The following is a 24963-nucleotide window of genomic DNA, read 5'->3' on the forward strand; positions in this document are numbered from 1 at the left end:
GGTAAATCCATGATGATTACTGTTTGTCATCACCTCCTTGTTCTTTATGTGCATGGATACAGCTTTGAGGAAGGCTTACTCAATGTTCACCCCTAGAACTGAGGTTAGGGTGACCCACTTGTTATTCTCTGTATCCTTCTGTTTGCTGCCCTTGAAGATATTTGTGAACTTTGACTCATTCCAGCTCTCCTGATTGCTAAGAGTTGTGAAAAGCTCAGCCTCACAGAGGCAGTAGCCAGATGCCTCAGCACTTTTGCACACATGCCTTCAACCCTATGGACTTGGATATGTCTAAGCATTTGTCAGGATTTGTTCTGGTTATAGCTGGTCTTGCTATGGGGCAGGAGAGTAGATATTTTTAGGAAATCTCTTCCAACATTGTGATTCTAAAGTTGACTGAATACCAGCTTTAGAATGTAGGAAATTTTGTCATTCTAGAATTTCCTTCCTTCTCCTTCCCTGATGCCTCCTATCTCTGCTTGAATCTACATCAGAATCATAGCATAATTTAGGTTGGAAGGGACCTCAAAGCTCATCCAGTTCCAATCCTCTGCCCTAGGCAGGGACACCTCCTGCTAGAACAGATTGCTCAAGGCCTCATCCAACCTGGCCTTGAACATCTCCAGGGAAGGAGCAGCCACAGCCTCCCTGGGCAACCTATGCCAGTGTCTCACCATCCTCACTGTGAAGAACTCCTTCCTAACATCTAGTTTAAATCTCCCCTCTGCCAGTTTAAACCCATTACTCTTCATGCTATCATTATAAGACCTTGCCAATAGTCCCTCCCCAGCCCTCCTGTAGGCATCCTTCAGATACTGGAAGGCTACTCCAAGGTCTCCTGGAAGCCTTGTCTTCTCCAGGCTGCAGAGCCCCAACTCTCATAGCCTGTTCCTACAGCAGAGCTGTTGCAGCCCTCTGAGCATCTTCATGGCCTCCTCTGGACTTGCTTCAACAGTTCCATGTCCATCTTGTGTTCCATTTTTTTGGTGCTTTATCAACACCCAGAGTCTTCCCAGCTCAGAACACAGAGAAGTTCCTTGGTTCCCTTACTGTGCATTTATGCACCTGATGAATTGAATACAATTCCCAGTTAGACTTTGGAGTAAAAGCTTTTCTGTTTTCTGTAAAGAGTTGCTGTGGGTCATATTCACCTGTTATTTAAAAAATATAATTGTAGATCTTAACAGTTTACTTCTATTTATGCACCATTTGCTGAGCTTCTGCTGTGTGCCTGGAAAAACTTTGCATGATGCCCAAATTTGGACATCTGGAATTACATTTTTGTTGCTGGAGTTGTGCCCATTTCTATGTATACTGAATTTCTTAGCTGAGGGTTCACAGGATCACAGGATATTAGGGGTTGGAAAGGACTTCTGGAGATCATAAAGTCCAACATCCCTGCCAGAGCACGACTGTGGAATCTAGTGCAGGTTGCACAGGAACACATCCAGACAAGGCTGGAAAATCGTAGTTTGAGAGGAATAAGGATCTACTTGAGAGTCCAATAGGGGGGTACAAGGATGATTAAGGAACTGGGGCACTGCCTTATGAGGAAAGGCTGAGAGAACTGGGGCTGGTTAGTCTGGATAAGACTGATAGGGAATATGTAAATATCTGAGGGCTGGGGGTCAAGAAGCCTCTGCTCACTTGTGCTCTGTGATAGGACAAGGGGCAAGGGGTGGAAACTACAGCCCAGGGAGTTCCACCTCACTATAAGGAAGGACTTCTTTAGTGTAAAGGTCACAGAGCACTGGAACAGGCTGCCCAGAGAGGTTGTGGAGTCTCCTTCTCTGGAGACTTTCAAGCTCTGTCTGGATGTGTACCTGTATGACCTGTACTGCATTCTATGGTCCTGCTCTGGCAGGTGGGTTGGAGATCTTCAGAGGTCCTTTCCAACCTCTAACATCCTGTGATCCTGTGGATTATTTCTCCTGTCTTATTAATAGCTATTTAAGTAGCTTTCTTGTGAAATGAGATTTGGGCCCAAGTAGTATGGAAACATTCTGTGTGCATGTACAGATGTGCATACATATGTGTCTGTATGAGATCTGGGCCATTCTTTAATTAAGAATATGCTGTGTGTGCTCCAGGTGTACTGAGATAAAGGACTGGATCTGATGATCTGGATGAGGGAATTGAGTCCACCATCAGTAAGTTTGCAGATGACACGAAGTTGGGAGCATGTGTTGATCTGTTACAGGGTAGAAGGGCTCTGCAGAGGGACCTGAATGGACTGGACAGATGGGCACAGTCCATTGCCATGAGATTTAACAAGTCCAAGTGCCAGGTTCTGCACTTTGGCCACAACAATCCCATGCAGGACTACAGGCTGGGGACAGAGTGGCTGGAGAGTGGCCAGGCAGAGAGGGTCCTGGGGGTACTGGCTGACCACGAGCTGAATGTGAGTCAGCAGCGTGCCCAGGTGGCCATGAAGACAAATGGCATCCTGGTCTGTGTCAGGAATAGTGTGGCCAGCAGGACCAGGGAAGTCCTTCTGCCCCTGCACTCAGCACTGGTCAGGCCACACCTTGAGTACTGTGTCCAGTTCTGGTTCCCTCAAGATATTGAGGTGCTGGAACATGTCCTGAGAAGGGCACCAAGGTTGTTGAGGGGGCTGGAGCTCAGCCCTGTGAGGATAGGCTGAGGGAGCTGGGGGTGTTCAGCCTGGAGAAGAGGCTCTCAGAGGAGACTTCATTGCTCTCTACAACTGCCTGAAAGGAGGTTGTAGCCAGGTGGGGTTGGTCTCTTTTCCCAGGCAACAAGGGACAGAGCAAGAGGACATAGTCTCAAATTGCTCCAGGGCAGGTTTAGTCTGGATGTTAGGAAGAAGTTCTTCCCAGCAAGAGTGATTGGCATTGGAATGGGCTGCCCAGGGAGGTGGTGGAGTCACCATTCCTGGAGGTGTTTAAAAGAAGACTGGATGGGGCACTTAGTGCCATGGTTTAATTAGAATGGTTAGGTGATAGATTGGACTTGATGATCTCAATGATCTCAGAGGTGTTTTCCAACCTGGTTAATTGTGATTCTGTGTGACTCCATCGATTTTTTTTCTTTTTTTGTTGCACCAGTGTAAAGTAAGCAAAATCTCCTCTTGAATGCAGTTTCAGCAGCAGGAAGGTCGTGTGATTATAAAAAATAACAACATTCAGAGCCAAAACCCTTTCCTTTTCCAAGATCTGGTCTTCTTTCCGGTGTCAGTAGCTAAGAGTATATCTGGCCCCTTCTTTTCTGTAACTGGCTTGACTTCAGGAATAAAGCAGTTGTTAGCAAGCAGAGAAGGGACTCTGGAATTTCCTGCACTCCTGCTGCGTAGATTCAAATGCTAAGTTTAAATAATGGATGAAGCTAAGATTATTATAATTGATCATTGTATGATTTATATGCTGTAATTATAACTAGGTTGAGAGAGAATTTTCAGACGCTAGTTTCCTGGTAGGCAGAGCCATTAAATAACAGTGTGCTGCCAAAACAAAAATTAGGTGGGAATGTAGCCACAGAGTTCAGAATGTCTGTCCTCCACCTGATTTATAACTACCCTTCTGATGACAGTATCAGTAGTATTCTCTTATTAGGAACAGTAAGAGCTTTTTGAATTGTTTCTCTTATCTTTCTGGCAGAACTCTGCATTGTTTCAAAGCTCAGTCAAGCACAATAACTGGGAAACTGCAAAAAAATTCTAATGTATAACAAAACTAAAAGGTGCAAGAGGTTGAAAAGGTTAATTAAAAGTCTAATGATCGCATTTACTGAGACAGTTCAATTAATCACTTTATTCCAGTGGTCATGTGATACAGAAACCATTGCTACAGATAACTGATTTCTAGTGCTGGCATATATGGTCTGTGTTCATTAAAATGTGCATTTTTCTATATAGGGAAACAGAACTTCTGATTTGAGATTTTTTTTTTGAGTAGTAGTTGATGTTTAACCCAGTATCCACATGCAGTAATTTCTCAAGCAGTAGTCCCTCTGAACACTGTGGGAGCATTGCCCCCTTGATACTTGTAGTCTTACAGCCCCATGGGAGGTTTGCTTACAGCATAATGGGGTTGTAGGTATAGGAGAAATAAAGCACTAGAAATACATCATTATGTAATATGATCTCTTTGAAGCAGTGTATGTGACCAACAAAGTGAATTCTCAAGTGTCAACAAGCACATCTAAATGTAATTTTTACCACAACGACTGGAGAAAAAAAAGGGGGGGAAAAAAAGAACCTTGAAGGATCAATTACAAGGGTCATAACCTTGTATTATCTGATTTGCTATAATATTCACACAAGCTTTATTGGAATGGAACATAAATTTGAAAAATAGTGAGATTAGAAAGGATTGCAGCACTCGAACAAAGAGCTAGAAGCTTTCCCCTGGTTTATTTTGCTGGGGCAGCACTTTAGAGGGAGCCCATTATGAGCAGGAGAACAGTAGTTATGTTAACACGGTAATTAATCAAGTCTGAGGAAAAGAGGAAACAAGTTGTGAATTCAATTCTGTGGTAATAAAAAGCAATGCTGAAAGTTGCCCTGTAAATTGGCATGACTTTGGTAAACAGTCCCTCACTGTGTCTTGAGACCTTGCATGCCATAAATCACTTCTCGTGGCAACTGTGTAGGTTTGAATGTTTTCACAGGTTTGTTCTGTGTTTCTCTGTGTGTGTGTGTGTGTGTTAGTTCTTTCTCCCTTCTGTTGACTTAATGTTTAGGAAATGGTAAAACCCTGAACTGTGTAACGCGAGAGGATATGCAGTAGCATATTTTCACTTTGAATATTGTAAAGGGAAATTAATTCTAAGAACTCAGCCTTCCAGATCACAAACCCAGTCTCTGCCTCAGTACAGAGCATGAATTGTATATGGGATGACTGAGATCACTCCCGTAGAAAAACCTATCTTGTAGTCTCCATCGTATGTAATCCATCACTAGTGCTAATGCTGCATGGATATGTTAAAATGAACCTTTATGTCCGAAAGATTCTTTGGCTTAGGACTGAAATCATTGGTGCAGCAATGTGAGAAATGGTGACTGGATCAGTCTGAAACAGTTGGAAGCTTCTTTGTTTAGCAGCCTCTGATTTTTTTTTTTTTTTCTCATGCATTTCTGCCTTCTTTGTGAGATTCCTTGGACAGAAGTGAAAGTAGCATTTTTACTAATCAAGAGCCAAATGCATGAACTTGCATTATGGAAATTTCAGAGTAACTCTTCAGAATAAAATGAATTTAACTATGCTGCCATGAGTATAATGCAAAACTGCTGTCCACAGATCCATGTGGAAAAATGAAGGATCCTGGCACAACCTTTCATTAGATTTGTAGCAGAAATGAAAGGTGATCATTCAGGACTTTTGTGTGAGTGGTGACAGAAAGAATTTCGGTAGCAGACCATAATGTTGTTAACACTGAGGAAAGGGATTTCCTCTCCCTCCCTATTTTCATGGAACCCTGCTGTTCACAATAGGTCTGTAAGACTTTCCTCTTGCATAACCTGTAAATGGAGCAGATGTCCTTCAGCCAATCTACTGGGATAAGCCACTTCTGAGTTTTCTGCTCAGTCTTTCCCCATTCCTCCCCAGAAAGGGCTGAAAATATCAAAAGAAACTGTGAGACATCATTTCTCTCCTTTTTCATCAACACATATTGAGCATAGGAGTTTTCTCTTGCAACCTTTATCTTCAGTGCCTATAAAATGAATCAGCAAGTGGCCAAATAAAGGTAACAGCACCTGACTAAACAAAGATAAGAGACCTGCTAAGTATTAAAGCCCAGTTCCAGTGGTGAACTCAAGCAATGTAAAATACAGCATATAGGGCATGTGGCCTTCTTAGTAGAATTAAACTTCCAGGAGCAGACCAAGAGGTCTAAGCACTCAGAAAGTGCACAGGGAATACTGTTTTAAAAACAAAAACCCAAAAAAAGCTAAACAAAAAAGCCAAAGCAACCCTTTAGACATTAAGTTAGTAGTCAGAAAAGTCTTTGAGGGAGGGAGATGGCTTTGCTCTCTTCTCTATGCCTTTTCACAAAGCCCTATGGATTAGACAGTAGCTTGGTTTGGGGGGAAGGGTTGTGGTATAGAAAGGGTTGTGTTTTTTCAGAAGGGGTTAAAAAGAGAGCACAAGTGGGATCACACCTCTGCAGAATTTGAATGAAAGGAGTTCTCTTCAGAGAGGGAGTCCTGATTTCCAGTCATTGCTCTTGTAAGATAAAGAACTCTCTTCTCTGGGTGCATGCCAGAACGCAGCAGTTTGCCTCCCAGAGAGAGCTCTCATCCCTGGGCTGAAGCATCATGCTTTCTTTTGTTTTTGCACTATTTCCTGTGCACCTTCATGAAACCACTGTAAAGTGAGATGGTTTGTGAACCTTTCTGGGAAATTAAAACTGTGCTTCTAAGTCTCCAGATCAAGGAAGGCATTGTCCTGCACGATGTCCTGATCTCCAAACTGGTGAAACGTGGGTTTGATGGGTGGGTGACTAGATGGAAAAAGAACTGGGTTGGTGGCTCCACCCAAAGAGTGGCTGTCAATGGCTCCATGTCCCAGTGGAGCTCAGTGGCAAGTGGAGTCTCTCAGGGATCAGTTCTGGGACCAGTCTTGTTTAACATCTTTGTTGGTGCCATGGGCAGTGACATGGAGTGCACCCTCAGCAAGTTTGCCAATGACACCAAGCTGTGTGGTGCAGCTGACAGCTGGAGGGAAGGATGCATCCAAAAGGACCTTGACAGGCTGCAGAGGTGGGCCCAAGCCAACCTCATGGAGTTCAACAAGACCAAGTGCAAGATCCTGCATCTGGGTGGAGGCAATCCCCAGCACCAGTATAGGCTGGGCAGTGACTGGCTTGAGAACAGCCCTGAGGAGAGGGACTTGGGGATGCTGGTGGGCAAGAAGCTCAACATGAGCTGTCAGTATGCTCTTGCAGCCCAGAGAGCAACCAGATCCTGGGCTACAGCAAGAGAAGTGTGGGCGGCAGGTCAAGGGCAGTGATCCTCCCCCTCTACTCTGCACTGGTGAGACCCCACCTGGAATACTGCGTCCAGTTCTGGAGCCTCTATTACAAGAGGGATATGGATCTGCTAAGGGCTACAAGGATGATCAGAGGGCTGGAGATGCTCTGCTATGAGGATAGACTGAGGGAATTGGGTCTGTTCAGTCTGAAGAGGAGAAGGCTCCAAGGTGACCTTATTGTGGCCTTTCAGTATCTAAAGGGGGCCTACAAGAAATCTGGAGAGGGACTTTTGAGGCTTTCAGGTAGTGATAGGACTGGAGGGGGGGGAATGGAACAAAGCTAGAAATGGGTAGATTTGGACTGGATATTAGGAAGAAGTTCTTCACCATGAGGGTGGTGAGAGCCTGGAACAGGTTGTCCAGGGAGGTGATGGAAGCCCTATCCCTGGAGGTGTTTAAGACCAGGCTGGATGAGGCTCTAGACAGCCTGATCTAGTGTGAGGTGTCCCTGCCCATGGCAGGGGGGTTGAAACTAGATGACCCTTATGGTCCCTTCCAACCCTGACTGGGGTTGGGCAGGATCACTTCCCTTGACCTGCTTCCCACACTTCTCTTGCTGCAACCCAGGCTCTTGTTGCTCTCTGTGCTGCAAGAGCACATTGACAACTCATATTGAGCTTCTCACTCACCAGCATCCCCAAGCCTCAGGGCTGCTCTCAAGCCAGACACTGCCCAGCCTGTATTGGTGCTTGGGATTGCCTCCACCCAGATGCAGGACCTTGGAGATGCTTCTCTTAGTCTGGTCAGTTTGGTTCCTGTATGCCATGTGCTGCACTTGCTTTGAAGTGTGTGGTCAGGTCTATCACTCTGTAATTTTTCCTTTCATCACATTAACATTTACTGTTCTCTTTACAACATTCCATTCACTAAAACAAAAACTCTAGAAAGCTACTAATGCTAATTACTTGAAAATAGTAATTGTAGTTTTAACAGCAACCACAGTAAATTGCTTTTTATGTACTGTAAGCAGATTGAAAACTAAGTGTCCATTTTGCTGTTTAATAAGAATCTTCTAGAACAATTAATAGTCCTTTCACTCCTTCCATCTAGTGGATGGATTAAGAACCTACCAGCATCTACTGAGAATCCCTTCTTGTGCATCATGGAGTTAACAAAAGTTGAGGAGACAGCCAAAGGCTTAGTAGGTGCAAAAACGAAATAGAGATGGAAGTGCAGGAAAGATGAAAGAGAAAAAAACTGTGAAAGAGGGTGAAGCATAAGGAAGGTCACACAGGGCAGAGGAAGCCCTATTAAAACTTCTGAAACGTCTCTGGATACAAGAGTGAAATGTTTGCCTGGCTTCTTTCTACTGTGGAATGGGAACTTGAGTCCAGAACTGCTGCAGCTGGAACAATGTAGGGCAGAGGGTTGTGGTGTGTGAGGGGAGGTGGTTCAGGTGGTGACAAATGCCAAAGTGGTAACACCTCATACTGCATAATACAAGTCTTTTTTTCATCAGCAAGGCTTGCCAAAACATTCATCTCACCTCGCTTGCATGTGTTACATGTGTAGTAGAGAGCTGGGAGCTGTTGAGCCATGCAGAGGTCAGTATCAGTAAGGCAATGGTTGCTGCCCCAGGGTATTGCACCTAGTGTGCAGCAGACTGCTTTTAGGCGTCCCAGCTCTGTGAGCTTGAGAGATGCTGCTTTCCAACCAAGGCCCCCTGTTCTGCCATGACTCTGCCTGCACAACATCAGGGTAGCACCTGTAGAAGCGAAGCAGATGGTAGCTGCTGGTGACTTCTGCTGGGAAGCAGCATCCTGGTATGTGCAGCTTCCTACTGGGCCCTTGCTGTGGGTGGGAGCCAGTGCCTCGCACACAGATGCGAGACATCACTTGTAACCTGCTTGAAAGGTGCTTAACTTGGGGTCTGTAGGGGTTTGGTAGGACCAGAGAGCCACATGGTTTGGCAGACATTTCCAGAATGGCCCCAGGGAAGCACTGGATAGGGAAATGGTGGTGGGAAGGAATCATTACTTGTGTCAGGCTGCTGCTCTGACTGCCCTCGATTCATATCCAAGTGCCCTAAGAGCATGGGGAACTGAAAAAGGATTTCCTTACACAGACCTTTCCCAAAGGATGCTGGCAGGAAAAGTAGCTCTGGATTACATCCATTTGCTCTTAATGTAGTCAGTACCTAGCAAGAGCCAAACTTCTGCCTGTCTTAATAATCTTAAGCTTTGCAGAACAGGAGCTGGGTGAAATTTTGACCTTATGTATTACTGCTGTGTAAGTAATCCCCAGCAGAACTCTCGGTGTTGTTAACTGTTTGTAGTTAGCACAGGACTTAGGAATAATTATGTTGTATTTTTCTATAAAAATAAAGCATAAAATGTGTTCTGGATTATAAGTTTTGCATTAAAACATGATTTAAAAGCTTGGGAGAACCTGCCAATGAGAAAAGTTGGCTTAAACAGCCTTCTTTAATTCAAAGGCACTTGAGGCATATGGTGTTAGGTACTCTGTGTTAGTCTTGGTTTTAAAAGTTGGAAATCCAGGGAGGTGGTGGAGTCACCATCCCTGGAGGTGTTCAGGAAAAGGCTGGATGAGGCACTGAGTGCCATGGTCTAGTTGACTGGATAGGGCTGGATGATGTGTTGGACTGGATGATCTTGAAAGTCTCTTCCAACCTGGTTGATTCTATGATTCTATGAATCATTTGTGTAACATGTCAATAAATACGTCAGAAACAGGAGCTGGACACATATGTATAAAATAGAAAAGGCAAATGGCAAGTTGTAGCCAGGGGTGGTTCTAGAGAAAAGACAAACACCACAAGACCTGGACCGTGTTCAAAGCTGACATGTAGAGGAGAACTGGAGGTCTTGAAGACCAGGCTGGATGGGGCTCTGAACAACCTGATCTAGTGTGGGGTGTCCTTGCCCATGGCAGGGGGAGGTTGGAACTAGATGATTCTTGAGGTCCCTTCCAGCCCTGACAATTCTATGGTACTATGAAACTTGGGTAGATATTAATTGTATGAAAGAGATAAATGAGTATCATTATTGTTTATGAATAATTTGCACTAATTCAACTTTAATCCAAGAGAACTTTCCCTGCTGCTTGTGTGGTCTCTGAATTGGCTTGTGGTCCATCTTTAAAAGGAGGTTCATAAATCTGTCCCTTCGGATTTTTCAGATGTTCATGTTCACACTGAGTTTTAGTTCTGTGTGACTATTTGCTCCATTTTTGGAGCTCCATTTAATGGGAAGCACATGTCTGACTGCCAGTAAAAGGTGCTTTATTGTTTCTTGGGTTTTCTTTAAAGAATGCCTTCTAAAGTATCATGTGGCAAGCTGATGTCTGTTCAGATTTAAATGCCCCCCATTCAGAGCTTTTCCACAGAATCACATTTTAAAGAGTGGAATTTAGCAGTTGACTCCCAGACACGAATAACCATGTAATTACTCTCCAATCACATAGTAATTAGCATGTACTATTCACATATTGCATAATTATATGCCCTGCAGATTACGTAGTAATTATATTTGTACTAAACATATAATTCTGTATACTGTATAAAAAAAACCCCAACACCAAAACCCTTGGAGAATTCATAGTTAAGTTTATAGTTGTATGGAAATGTGCTACAACTTCTGTCTACAACTACCTGAAGGGACATTGTGGAGAGGCTGCTGCTGGTCTCTTCTCACAGGTAATTGGATACAGAACAAGGGGGAATGACCTCAAGCTGAGACTGGGTAGGTTTAGATTGGACATTAGGAAAAAGTTTTTGACAGAGAGAGTAGTCAGAGACTGAAATGAGCTGCCCAGGGAGGTGGTGGAGTCACCGACCCTGGATGTGTTTAAGGGTGGTTTGGATGTGGTGCTTGGGGATATGGTTTAAAGTGAATCTTGTAGAGCAGGGTTGTAGTTTGGGATTAAAAGGGTGGTTTGGATGTGGTGCTTGGGGATATGGTTTAAGGTGAATCTTGTAGAGCAGGGTTCTAGTTTGGAATTAGTGATCCTGAGGGGCTTTTTCAACCTGGGTGTTTCTGTGTGATTCATACACAATAGCATTACATTTGTATGACATCTTGGGTAAGTCACCTCTTCTGCATCTGGTGTTCCTTTAAACTGTGGTCGGCTGCTCTTATAAGAAATACTTGGGTCTGCTAATCTGTAGTCAAATGCTGCATGTTTATAATTTGACAATTTGTGATGATAAGCAAATAGTTGCATTTTACTGTGCAGGAAGTTGGGATTGGGAAAGACCCTGAGTGTGAATGTTTAATATATGAAGTTTAAATGGATGAACTCGCTGAACCATAGCTGTAGTGTTTTGCTAGAGTGAAAAACAAATCTAATGGTGTTTATGCATCGTGTTATTTGTGGATAGGTGAGATACACAGGATAGTAACAGATGATTTTTTTGTATAATGGAAAGTGTGTGCCAGCACCAAGGGCCATCTTGGGCAGGGGCAGTTCAGGCAGTTGCAGTGCCTCGGTGCAGCCTATCAGCCAAGCTACATCACTTTTTCCTGCCATGCAGAAAGATAAAAATGTGATGCCCTAAACTGGGAATGAGAGGCCAGTGTTAGGAGGATGAAGGGTGGCACAGGCTTGAAAAGCTTTGGACCGAGTTTATGGGAAAATGTGGAAGAGCAAGGGAAAAAAAGAGCTTTTTTTAAGTGGAACTTAGAGCTTTAGATCATTCGAGATGTTTTATCTGTGGCCAGACCCCCTAAGAGCTTGCTGCAGAGTTTTACATATTTGCAAAATGTTCTTTTCAGCTTCCCAGTTCTGTAGCAATGGGAAGTTAATGTATTTTCTGGGGTCTGTGATGTTGGCATTCCTAATATCCAAAGCAGCATTATGATTATTCTTAATTGAATTGTGCATTCTAATTCCAGTTGCCTTCATTTTCAAGCAAAGCATATATTTGGGTTTAATATCTGGATAATGTATTGCAACATTAAATGTGTAGTTACAATCTTAAGTCTTAGCTGAGTTTAATCTTTTCTTTTCTCCCTGTGACTTCTTGTAGTGCATGCATATAGGTGGAGAGACACATACTCCCTTTCAAATGCCCCTTTCAGGGTCACTTGCTAATTCTACATCAGTTTCTTTAAAGCTTATAAATATCATAAAGCTTCTAGGGTTCAGCTGGCATCCATAGATCTTATAAAAGTGTCTTTAACTTAAAAGCCTTGTGGGTGGCCTGAGGGAGCTCACAGTCATGGGGGCTGCACCTGCTTTGCTTTCTGTCTGGTTGGGCTGTTTTCATACCTCAAAACCTGTAATACCAGGCATGTGGGTTTTACATTCTGCAGACTACACAGCTCCCATTTCAATGTTGTTACCTGGTGTAGACGCTGAATGTCATTTTTGCTCTTCTAGAAAAACATTTGAAATGTCAGAGCTTTAAAAAACCTGAGCTAGCAGCCCATGTTCTCACTGTTTTCCTGTGTGGTGGGCCAAACATAACCTTTCCAATTTACCAGTGATTTTAATAGCTTCTTAATGAGGCCAAGTCTTACCTGATACTCATCCCGCATGTCTGCTCCAAAGAAGATGAAGTACAGTCTGCTCGGTGTAATCCTCATTGATTTGCCAGCCTTCTGATCTGAACACTTACCTGTGCACTTACTCCTTAAACTTTGAGAATCAGAAGGGCTGGTGGCACTTTCTGGCACTGCTGAGATTTGTCTGTAACAAATATGTAGTCAGGGTCTTCGTTAACAGTGACATAAACGCAAGCATGGAAACGCAGTGTAAATGTGACGCATTTCTTACTGCTGTTGTGTTGTTTTTTCCTAGTGGAGCCAGTACTTTCAAAGGGGAACAATTGCTTGGATGCAGCCAAAGCTTGTAACCTAAATGACACCTGCAAGAGGTTCAGATCTGCTTACATAACCCCCTGCACCAGCAGCACGTCTAATGAGATCTGTAACAAGCGGAAGTGTCATAAGGCCCTCCGGCTATTTTTTGACAAGGTCCCCCCAAAGCACAGCTATGGGATGCTCTTCTGCTCCTGTCGAGACGTAGCCTGTACAGAGAGGAGACGGCAGACTATTGTTCCTGTGTGTTCATATGAGGACAGGGAGAAACCAAACTGCCTGAATTTACAAGAATCCTGCAAGAAGAATTACATCTGCAGGTAAGATAGCACATGGCAGGGGAGTGATTAATGAGGTACCAGAGAGAGCTTTGTGGTACTGCTGGATTTGCCAGGGCTAAGGGTCAGAATATCCACCAGGGAAAAGGGTGAGTCAGGGAAAAAGGAAATGCCTCTGACATCCTTAACAGAGTAACAGAAGCCTGCGTCTGATTACAATGTGTGTCCTCTCCAAAACTATTCACAGCTACTCCCTCACGTTACAGAGGAATCTTTAAATCTCCTGTGTAACTCTTGCAGATTTTAGCTGGAAACATTTTCTTTAAGTTTCTGTATGAAATGATGTCTCAGGATGATTTTAATGCCCCAATAATTACCAGGTGAAAATAGAGCTACTCATTATAATGGGGCTTATTTTCGTTGTAATCTTGCATGTGAATAACTGAATTCCAGCCACAAGCTGCACTTCACAAATGATCACAGCACGCAGATTACTCGTGGGTTTTACTTCATTGGTAAAAAAGGAATCCACATTTGTAGACTAGATCCCACTATCTTCACAGAGCTGCTTTAGCCCTGGAATTGTGTTATTTCCCCCTGCCCTCTGGCAAGAGTGCTGGGCTGATACAACTGGAGGGTCATTGATTCACTGACCTAATTCCCAGCCACTGCTCTGTGTGTTCAGCCTGAAGAGGTAGTGCAGGGCTGTGCTTCACTTAGTCCCGTTGCCTTCTTCGAGCTCCTGCAGGTTGTTACTCAGCGCTTATTCAGTGGCATACAGGACCTCCTCCTGCCCTTAGGAAATGCTTTATTCCTACTTAGCATTGTGTGTGTTTGCATTAGAACATTGTTGTGCTAATGTCTTATTTACGAAGTTATGCCCAGGAATCACATGTACATTCCTTGTAGATTATCCAGTTCTGTGAATTAGCAAGCAGGGAAACAAACACTGTTGTAAAATGTCAAGGACACTGAAGCTGTGACATAAATCTTACTAAGTACTTACACGTGCCTGGTAAAATATTTACTTTGAAGTTTGTTTGCAAGATCCTTACTGCCGATTTTAAGCGTTTAGCCGTAGCACCACAGATGTGCCAAGTGTTGTTCAGAGGTGTGGAGGTGAGTAATGCTCTACCCTTGATGCCTCAGGGGTAATCTAGAGCCAGTTTCCTGCTGACCTAAATCAGAGCAGATTTAAATCAGAGCAGGGTTCTCATTTCAGTTCAGTGAGCTGCACTGAGCACCTTCATAGCTGATGCTACTGCAGCTTGCCAAATGCATGTCGAGTCAGAAGCACCTGTTTTCCCTTTCTGTGCTGTGTGCCATTAGTCTTCCTGCTTATATGCATTGCCTACACACAGGCCCCATTAATTTGTAGAAGTTACAGTGTCTTTATTGTGTGTTCTGACAAACTTCCAGTCTGTTACAGCAGCACTGAGATGGGAGAGAGAATTTTATATGGAGATTTTTTTCCCTATTATTTGGGCTGCAGCGTGCAGGAATTACTTAGTTAAATTAATGCCATTGCTTCTGTCATGACTGTTTTCCTTTGGTCAGCTTTGGTCTAATGTTTTCTGAGCAGCTAAGTTTTAACAGCATTTTGTTTAATTTGACTTTATGAGTCGGGTGCTGTGATGTTTCTTTTTTGCAATACTGAAGAAGGAGGCTTGGTGAAATCTCTTCTCTTGTTGCTTTAAGTTGCAGGCAGCAATAGGATGAAAATTAATTTCTTCACAGTCTCTTCCTGTGGCTTCTGTTCCTTTAAAATACCAAAATTAGAAAGCTTGAACTCTTCCAAGGCTCAGTCAGACTTGCCTGGTGAGGGGCAGCACTGGTACAAGGGAACCAGTGGGCAAATGCAGGATGTGGGGAAGGGTCACTGAGTGCAGGACTTAGGCCCTCTGCCTGTAGGAATGTTGCTGAGAGTCATCTCACGTAGATGTTAATACCTCCTGTGCTGTCTAAACGGCTGCTGTAGTTAATACCTTTCCTCTCTGCTGTCAAGGAGAGGAGAAATCGGCAGCAGCATTATTCCAGCCTATCCATAATACAGCAAAAACACATTTTGTCTGTATGACCTGTGAAGCTGAAGGGAGTTGGCGTGATTTGTTCCTCTTGTCCTGCAGGAAAATAGAGACTTGGACAGGGGAGGAAAGAATGGAGAGATCTCTTCTCTGCTGTTGAAAATATTGGCACTGAAAAATATCAGTCTATGTAGTAGTTCCAGATATGTTTAGAGTTGGACTAGATGATCTTTTGAGGTCCCTTCCAGCCCCTGATACTCTGTGATTCTGTTTTTAAAAAGCTAGAGTCAGTTGGCATATAAATCTTGCTCTGCTAACATCTATTTCATTTTCAAATCAGAAAGGGTATCTAAATAGGAGAATAATTTGAGAATATGTTCTGCCTACTGTGAAACCAAACAAATTAGAAACTATTATTTGTGTGCCTGTTATATCTATTATACCTGCTTCATAGTGCTGCTTAAGACAAGGGGAACAAGTGGTGAAGATTGCTGAAATGAATGCTGCTTGTTCACAAATGCAAGGTTTGCACCTGCCTGTGCTCTGTGTAAAACACATCTGAGTCTCTGCAAACAAGTGTTTAAATGTTTTGGTTTGGATACTCTTTTAAAAGTTTTGCCCTGGGTGTGTATATCACTGAAGAAGATTTTGAGACACAGTTAAGAGAAGGGAAGCGATTTTGCCAAACTGCAGGTGCCACTTGCTGAGATGCCAGGATGCTTTGCTTCATTCTTTCTTCTTTTATTCATTAATCTATCTGTTATATAACATAAAAATCTCAGTTGAGGGGGGAAAAAAGGCCAAAAATGTCAAGAGATGCAAATAAGTCTTGATTTATGTAAACAGTCCTATTTTTTCAACTTCATCAGACTGCCGAGTGGTTCAGTTTCACTATCATTTGCTACTGCCTTTAATTGTATCCCCATCCATATCTAGCTCTGAAAACAATTGGAGTTATCACAGTATCATCAGGGTTGGAAGAGACCTCACAGATCATCAAGTCCAACCCTTTACCACAGAGCTCAAGGCTAGACCATGGCACCAAGTGCCACGTCCAATCCTGCCTTCAACAGCCCCAGGGACAGCGACTCCACCACCTCCCTGGGCAGCACATTCCAGTGTCCAATGACTCTCTCAGTGAAGAACTTTCTCCTCACCTCCAGCCTAAATTTCCCCTGGTGCAGCCTGAGGCTGTGTCCTCTCGTTCTGGCGCTGGCCACCTGAGAGAAGAGAGCAACCTCTTCCTGGCCACAACCACCCTTCAGGTAGCTGTAGACAGCAATAAGGTCACCCCTGAGCCTCCTCTTCTCCAGGCTAACCAATCCCAGCTCCCTCAGCCTCTCCTCGTAGGGCTGTGCTCAAGGCCTCTCCCCAGCCTCGTCGCCCTTCTCTGGACACGCTCAAGCATCTCAATGTCCCTCCTAAACTGGGGGGCCCAGAACTGAACACAGTACTCAAGGTGTGGTCTAACCAGTGCAGAGTACAGGGGCAGAATGACCTCCCTGCTCCTGCTGACCACACCATTCTTGGTGCAGGCCAGGATGCCACTGGCTCTCTTGGCCACCTGGGCACACTGCTGGCTCATGTTCAGAGTCTCTCAGATGTGCCTGTCAATGCTGACTGAAAAGAAAAGCATAGACCCAGAGAACAAACAAAGTATTTACTAGAGCTCCTTTTTATCGTGAACATAAAACTTGAGGGAAGTCAATATCCTGTCAAAAACTTTCACCTACGATGTTGTCCTGGAATAGCTCAGACCTCTGAGGAACCTCCTGTTCTGATCATTTGAGCCACCAGTTAAACTTAGAAAGCTGACTGACATGTTTTAAACACAGCAGGGCAATGCACTTCCTTATTTTCGCTGCCATCACATTTAAGAGCACTCAAACACTATTTTCTCTGAGAAATGAAAGTGTGAGTCATTAGTTTGGTCTTTTTTAACAATTTGGATTTTCTAATAATCCATGCTTTGAATTTGCATTTTCTCTCTGTCTCCTCAATGTGTTCAGAAGGGACTACCCAGGATGGAGAGATAATATAGACACATTATTTATTAAAAGAACTGTATCAATCCAGTCATGTGCTGCAAAGATCTGAAAAGAAAGGTAGCACAAAATCATAGAATCAACCAGGTTGGAAGAGACCTCCAAGATCATCCAGTCCAACCTAGCACCCAGCCCTAGCCAGTCAACTAGACCATGGCACCAAGTGCCTCATCCAGTCTTTTCTTGAACACCCCCAGGGATGGTGACTCCACCACCTCCCTGGGCAGCCCATTCCAATGGCAAATAAGCCTTTTGTGTTTGTGGGTTTGTTTTTTTTAATAGAAGAATCTCAAAATAGAATGTTTCTTCTTGTCCACAGTTAATATATTGAAAATGGTTGGTCAAATGTTTGATGGGAATTTTTAAAGTGAAGGAGCCAGACAGTAGTTCTTGAACCAATTTCAGAAGACAACTATTTTGACCTGGAAAATAACAAACAAATAAATGTCTTGATAATATATTTAAATAACATTTCCTCATGAATTGTCTGAAGGATAATAATGATAGTAAGAATAATAATGCACCTGGAGTACTGCATCCAGTTCTGGAACTCTTATTACAAGAAGATATGGACATGCTGGAACATGTCCAGAGAAGGGCCATAAGGATGATCAGAGGGCTGAAGCTCCTCTGCTATGGGGACAGACAGAGAGTTGGGGCTGTTCAATCTGGAGAAGAGAAGGCTGTGAGGAGATTTTATTGTGACCTTTAGGTATCTGAAGGGGACCTACAGGAAAGCTGCTGAGGGACCTTTTAGGGTGTCAGGTAGTGATAGGACTAGGAGGAATGGAGCAAAACTAGAAGTGGGTAGATCCAGATTGAATGTTAGGAGGATGTTCTTTACAAGGAGGATGGTGAGATAGTGGAACAGGTTGCCCAGGGAGGTGGTGGAAGATTCATCCCTAGAGGTCTTTAAGGCCAGGCTGGATGTGGCTCTGAACAGCCTGATCTAGGGTGCAGTGTCCCTGCCCATGGCAGGGGGTTGGAACTAGATGATCCTTGTGGTCCCTTCCAACCCAGGCAGTTTTATGATGTCCTATTCAGGGTCCTGTCCCTGAAAATAACAATATTTTCAGCACTTTGTATTCAGAGAGAGAAATCTTTATAAATGTGCTTTCACTGGTGTGTTCTTAACCTCTACCAGTTTCTGCTCACCTGTCCCAACTAGTCTTAATTTTTCTGCACCCATCCATTCAGTTCTGTGTGAAAGACATCAACAGCTACAAGAGCGTGATGTGAAAATAGGCAAACATTTCACCAGTACCTGAAGAATTAATGCACAGTACAGGCTAAAACACAGCTTGCTGTGTTTCCTGAAAATAGAGGAACTAGTAACAACAACAAAAACATCCCTCTTTATAGTCAATTGATTAGGATTTTTTTAATGCTAATTCAGCATTGAGGGGGAGGAATTGTGACTGTTCTCCTTTTCCATAAGACACATGCAATCTACAAGTGTCTTATATCAGGATCTGTTTGTAAAAGTGGTTTCCTTGGGAATGACTTTGGATTGGTCCTGCCATTACTGACTGCAAACTGTATACCCTCATGGGTAAGATCTACCAGAGGAGGGAGTGGTTAAACACTGTAGATATGCCTATGATGAGTGTTATTAAGGGGCAGTCTTTTTTGTCCTGCTATAGCAGACGGGGAGCCTAGCACCTTGTATCAGGAGGGAACCTTCTTCAGTTACAGCATTAACAGGTAGCAGGGAGAAGTACACTAAGGGGTTGTGTTGGGAGACAAGGAAGAGGAGAAGAAGAAATAGGCCTTTTTATCAAGTTTTCTGTCTCTTAGACTTCTCTAATTTTTCTCACTTTCTGCCTTGCCTTTTTTCTCTTGCCTCTTCCCCTTGCTTAGTCTCCTTTGATCTCCTCTTTCCAGATGTCCCAGTCATTATCTGATTCTCACTACCTCTCCACTACATTTAAATTCTATGATGGCCACTTACAGTCCCTCCTCACCTGCTCCTCTATGTGTTGTTATCCTCCCTGAATATCCTCCCACAGTCCAGTGATCTTCTGTAATTCACAAAATGAGGGGGAAAACATAGGTGTTACCTCCCTTTCTGAACCTTGTAGCTTATATTGGTTACAATTTCGTTGGCCAGCTTCAAAGCCTGACTCCTCAGTGTAACTGGCTGTAGCTTTACATGTTAAAAAGACATGTAGTGGATGCTTTCATCGAGGGTATAGCACCATTATCCAGCTCTGTCTAACGGAGCTGGATTTGCCTCTCTCAGGGGTATTTTTATCAGTTAGGCACTCAAAGCTGTCTGGCAGCTCCTTGAGATGATTGTTCTGCTGTTGCGTATGCAAAGCCAAGACAACAACATAGTTTTTTGCAATGTTATTAAGGACAGTAGCACAGTGGAGCTCTTAATTTCAAGACATGCAGGCAATGCCTATGTTGTATGTTTAGAGACTGAGTCAGGGAGTGGGTGAAAAACCTCATGTGCTGCCTGGCTCACCCTACACTAGGTGCAGGATGTCTGTACTGTAAAAGGGTCGGCCTGAGCACAGCCTGCTTACACATCCTCCCTGCTCTCTCTGCACATGTCATAAGGAAAGCTCTTGTGTCTGCATAATACCAAGTGGGATAGGAAAAAAAATATGTCAAACTAGCTTTCAGGCTGTGTCCTTCAACATGCCCACAAGCTCACCTCACTTCTATAAATACAACCTGAATTTGAAGAAGAATGATTTTTGTATCTATGTATATAAAGTGTATGCCTTTGTGTATATATTGCTAAAGAAACCATATTTATTTAAGTGGGGAAAAAAACAACAACCTAAAACCAAACCCACAAAACCTCAGGTATTAATTGATTTTAATGAATTAGTAGTGAGGAGTGATCACACCTTGGAAAATTAAGGAAATAGGATCTAGGGAGAGGTGGAGCAGAAGCTGGTGTGCTCTGAAGAAGAAACATGATGATGTAGTGGAGGTTGTGCAGGAGGGAGTTACCAGTCTGGAAAAATTAATGCAGTCTCTGCAAACTAAGCAAAAACCCTTTTGAGTCAAGGCAAAGTAAAGATGGAAAATAAGCAATATTGTAGTGTTTTCTTCCCTTCCAGTCCTTTACATGATTAATTGCAGGGATGTTTTTTGTTGGTAGGATGTAATAGGCAGAATATTGCTCTCCCCTCCCATAAACAGAGGTAATTTAAAATGTCTTCCCTCTAGAGATGAATCAAGCAATTCCTCCTTAAAACTTATCCAGAAATCCCTTTGGAACCAAAAAACCAGAGCAGTCAGCAAAACATGCCTGCTTTGTCCCTGTTGAAGTGTAGAAGGATCTCATTCAACCAGTATATGCGTGGCCAGTCCTCATTTATACTCTGTTCTGCTTAAGAGAATCTTGGAGATTAAAAACTTGCTGGGTGCTTGGCATTTCTTTTAAAGAGGCAAAACCACAAGAATATAGTAATCAAAAAAAAATGGCTCAGCTTTATTCCTGCACCCAACTTCCTCATTGCTTTGTGCTTTGACAGTGAAGAGAGCCTCACACACAAGGGTTTTATGCTGCAAGAAGCAGCAACTAGACAGCATCTTTACACTGAGGCCCCTTGTTAGGCAAGCTTGAAGTACTTCAGGCAGCATCCCTTCAGTTAGCTAGAACCTCTGCTGATTGCTGAACCCCATTCTCCACAGAAAGGGAGTGTAATTTTGCGCCCAGTATCTGTAAAACACAAGTTATACCTCAGCATTGTTGGAACTCTTTGATTCAGGTGACTACTTGTGTGACCCACTCTGGGTGATCCTGCTCTGGCAGGGGCATTGAACAGGATAATCTTTCAAAGCCCCTTCCAGCCCCTAACATTCTTTGATTCTGTTTTGCATGGTGTAGTTTTGGTGGTGTTCCTGGTGTGGCTGAAGTTGTAGAATTGTAGAGTGGCCTGGGTTGGAACGGACCTCCAAAGGTCATCTACTCCAACACCCCCTTGCAGTCACAGGGACATCCTCAACTAGATCAGGTTGCCCAGTGCCCTGTGGAGCCTCACCTTGAATATGTCCAGGCATGGGCTTCAGTTTTCTCCCTGCTCCACTACCCTCATGGTAGAGAACTTGATCCTAACATCCAATCTATATCTGCTCTTCTCTTGTTTGAAGCCATTGCTCCATGCCCGTTGCTCCAGGCCTTTGCAAACAGTCTCTCTCCTGTCTTCTTGTAGGCCTTCTCCAGGTGCTGTCAGGCTGCTATTAGGTCTCCCTGGAGCCTCCTCTTCTCGAGACTGAACACCCCTAGCTCCTTCAGCCTGCCCTCATAGCAGAGGTGCTCCAACCCCCTGATTATTTTTGTGGCACTCTTCTGAACCCACTCCATCAGAACCATGTCCTTCCTATAATGAGGGCTCCAGATCTGGATGCAGTACTCCAGATGAGGTATCACCAGAGCAGAGCAAAGTGGCAGAATCACCTCTCTGGATCTGCTGGCAATGCTGCTTTTGATGCAGCCCAGGATTTGCCTTCTGGGTTGCAAGTGCACATTGTTAGCTCATGTCCATCAGCACCCCCAAGCCTGCTTTCTATTGCCTCCTCTCCCAAGTCTTTATTGATAACGAGCATTGTTCTGGCCCAGATGCTGTACTTGCTCTTGTTGAACCTCATGAGGTTCACCTGGGCCCCATTCTCCAGCTTGTCTAGGTCCCTCTGGACCGCATCCCTTCCCTCTAGTGTAGTGACAGCACCTCTCTGCTTGGCGAGTCCTACTGGTACTTTCAAGAACAAATCATTGCACTAAATATTCATTATTATCTGCCTAGAGGGCTGAAAAGAACACAGGGAGTGAAGTTCATGTGTGTGAACACTCAGCAATTATAAAAGAAACTTGGATGCAAATGATTAGAGGTTCATTTGCTGTATTAGAATACCTTCCATGTCAGTCCCATTTTAGCCAGAGCAATTATGTGGGCTGAAGTACTCACAGCCACCAGGACAGTTCAGCTCTAAGAACTTGGGGGCATTAGTATCACCCAAATGTGACCCTTCATCTCAGTATGTCATTTCATCTGAAAAGTCTTTTTTTGTTAGTCTAAGTGAAGAAAGGAAAACTGCCTCTCTAATACAAAAAAAGACCAGAGATGAGAAAGACAAGCCAAGAAGGAGGCTACAGCAGGGCAAATGTGACCCATTTTGTTCACTTGCCATGGGGGGAGGGAATATGAAACTACATCTATTAATGAAGCAGTTTCACTCATGTTTAGTCAAAAATACTGAAATCCAAGAAAGTTAAATTTCTCATTAGTCTTTAAGAGACATCTAAATTTGGAGCTACTCATGTTCTTACAGATAAGCAAAGCTTTGCTGGGTGGGGTTCCAGTGAGTACCACTGAATTGGTAGTTGAGAGATTTTTGTAGAGGGCAGGAGTTTAGCATCTGTTGCTTTGCATGAGTAGTTTCCACCCACTAATCCCTTAAACCTGGTGCAGAGTAGAGTTTTGATTCCTTTTCATGTGCATGCAGTAACATTCATCTAACTTTCTGTTTCCAGCACAAAGCAACATGTATTTTCTTTAGTAAACCAATGTTTTTTCTCCTTTACCTCAAACCATGTACATGCTACAGGCAAGAAGCTGCTCTGTGTTTAATGTGAATAACAGAGTTGTTTTATCAAGTCCATTCCCAGTCTGCTTCCTCTGACATCAATGACTTCAGTGGATTTATTCCAGGGCTGGATTTGGCTGTGGCTGTTCATTGTAGGTAAATCTTCAGGCAGTGCTAATTAAAAGAATGTCAACTGATTTTACCATTCCATTATGCTGGACTTTGTAAAGGTTATTTATATCATTCTACATCAGGCCCCAGCAAGAGAATATTTCTGGTGGCAGTTCATCTATTAAAATAGCTGCAAGAAAATGTAAGCACTGGAACTAAAAATAAAACTTTGTTTCTCAAGAGAGCAAGTGACAGCCACATGCATATTTTGAAATTTTAGCATTTTAATGTCTACTGAATAGAAATTGCATTGCCTTCATTATGTTTTAAGCACTACCATGTTACTGATGGAGTAACTGGAAGCCAGATGTAAGTGCACCAGTATCTGCAAACGCTTCTTCACAGAGGTGGTGATTTTTTTCCCCCTCTGTGCTTTGATTATGACACAAAAAGTTTCCTGCTGTGTGTGTTTGCAGTTGAATATAGATTTTTCTCTGTAAGCTGACTGTGGCCCTTGCCTAAGATTATTAATAGATAACCTTAAATCCACCTGTTTGTGCTTACACTGTATTCATTCAAGCACATTCTATAAACCACCACGGCAAGCCTCCCTATTATAAGGTCTCTGTCACATTAAAACTTTGACTTTGCTGTTTGAATGTTCAGTTCATTTTTCTTCTGTTCCAATTCAGGCATCAGTTACAGTGGTTGTCCTCTTGGTTGTGATGCTCTCTTTTCTAGTTAGGCATTGTGAAGTGCTGGAGATGCATTTCAGTAGCTGGCCATAATGCAACATTGCAAAATGTTCTTCATAGAACAGTTTGGACTGGAAGGGACCTTAAAGATCATCTACTTCCAAACCCCCTACCATGGGCTGGGATACCTTCCACTAGATCAGGTTGCTAGAAGCCTCATAGGGATGTAGCATCTACAGCTTCTCTGGACAGCCTGTTCCAGTGTCTCACCATCCTCACAGTAAATAATTTCTTCCTTGCATCTACATCTGCTCTCTTCCAGTTGTATTTTGGTTGCCCAGGGAGGTGGTGGAAGCCCCATCCCTGGAGGTGTTTAAGGCCAGGCTGGATGAGGCTCTAAACAGCCTGATGTAGTGTGAAGTATCCCTTCCCATGGCAGGGCACTTGGAACTAGCTGACCCTTGTGGTCCCTTCCAATCCTGACTGATTCTATGGTTGAGGGATTTCCTATGCGGAAAGCATCTCTCCTTAGGAAAATTCATCTGCCAACAGAAACTTTTCTGGTAAAGAGAGAACTTGTATTGGGCTTTTTCAGATTATTTCCTGTCTCCAAACTCTGCAACAGTTTCATGCTTGAGACAGCAATATCCTATTATAGCTTATCCAAGTGGTGTCAGAGATTATTGTCATGGACATCTTTCTCAGGTACTCGGAAGCACATTCCTTCAGTGTGCACTCATGATGTAGATGTTAATAAACATCCAGTGGCCCACTCAAGGACTTGCAGTGGCACTAATTTCTTTGGCTTGCTGTCTGAGATGGACAGCGATTTTGTGAAGTTTCCAGCCTGTAGTTCAAAGCCACTCCTGTCTGCCCAGCTAATGAAGTGAGAACAACCCTCTCTGTAATGCACTAAGTAACATGCTATCAAGAGACAGTCTAAGGCTCAGACATCCTTAGCCGTGGCAGTCATTTATATTTAGAAGCTTCAAATTAGCCACCATAAAGGAAATGAAATAAAACTAAAATACACAAACTCAAGGAAAGCAGCTAGTGAATGCATTCATGTCATTGGAGGGCTTTGCTACAGAGATCTGCAGACTAAATAGAAACCCTACCAGCATCCCCTGAAAGAGCTCACAGCCTGACAGCTGAGCCTGTCATTTTGTAGAAGATTCTCAGAGAAGTGTTTTCTCTGCAGCTGAGAAGACAGAAACACATTATGCACGCTTAAAGTCAATGCAAGGAAACAGAGCCCTGCAGAACATATTTAATATAGGTTTGATTTCCTGTGGAATGCTTTCCAGATGTTCTCTCAAACAGGCCTCTAAAAAATTATGTGATGTCATTTTTCTTTTCTTGCAAACAGAAAGAGAAAATTCTGGTTTCTGTCACCGCATCTGAGCATTGCTGTTCTAATTCTTTATTGCATTACCTTGCACTCAGGATTTGCTTTGCTTGCAGGGGAAGGCCACTAGTATGAAAATATTT

General features: G+C 43.4%; 1 protein-coding gene across 2 annotated transcripts in view; it reads left to right on the forward strand.

Moving 5' to 3' along the window:
- Nucleotides 1-24963, forward strand: part of GFRA1 (GDNF family receptor alpha 1) — a 191048-nt gene that overhangs the window by 106875 nt on the left and 59210 nt on the right. For both annotated transcript variants that reach the window (XM_064144309.1, XM_064144308.1), the window contains exon 4: nt 12753-13092. In XM_064144309.1, coding sequence (XP_064000379.1) covers nt 12753-13092 — 340 coding nt within the window. The remainder of the gene's footprint in view (nt 1-12752; nt 13093-24963) is intronic.

This window comes from Pogoniulus pusillus, chromosome 6 (assembly GCF_015220805.1).
Source record: "Pogoniulus pusillus isolate bPogPus1 chromosome 6, bPogPus1.pri, whole genome shotgun sequence".
In the NCBI taxonomy this organism is placed as follows: Eukaryota; Metazoa; Chordata; class Aves; order Piciformes; family Lybiidae; genus Pogoniulus; species Pogoniulus pusillus.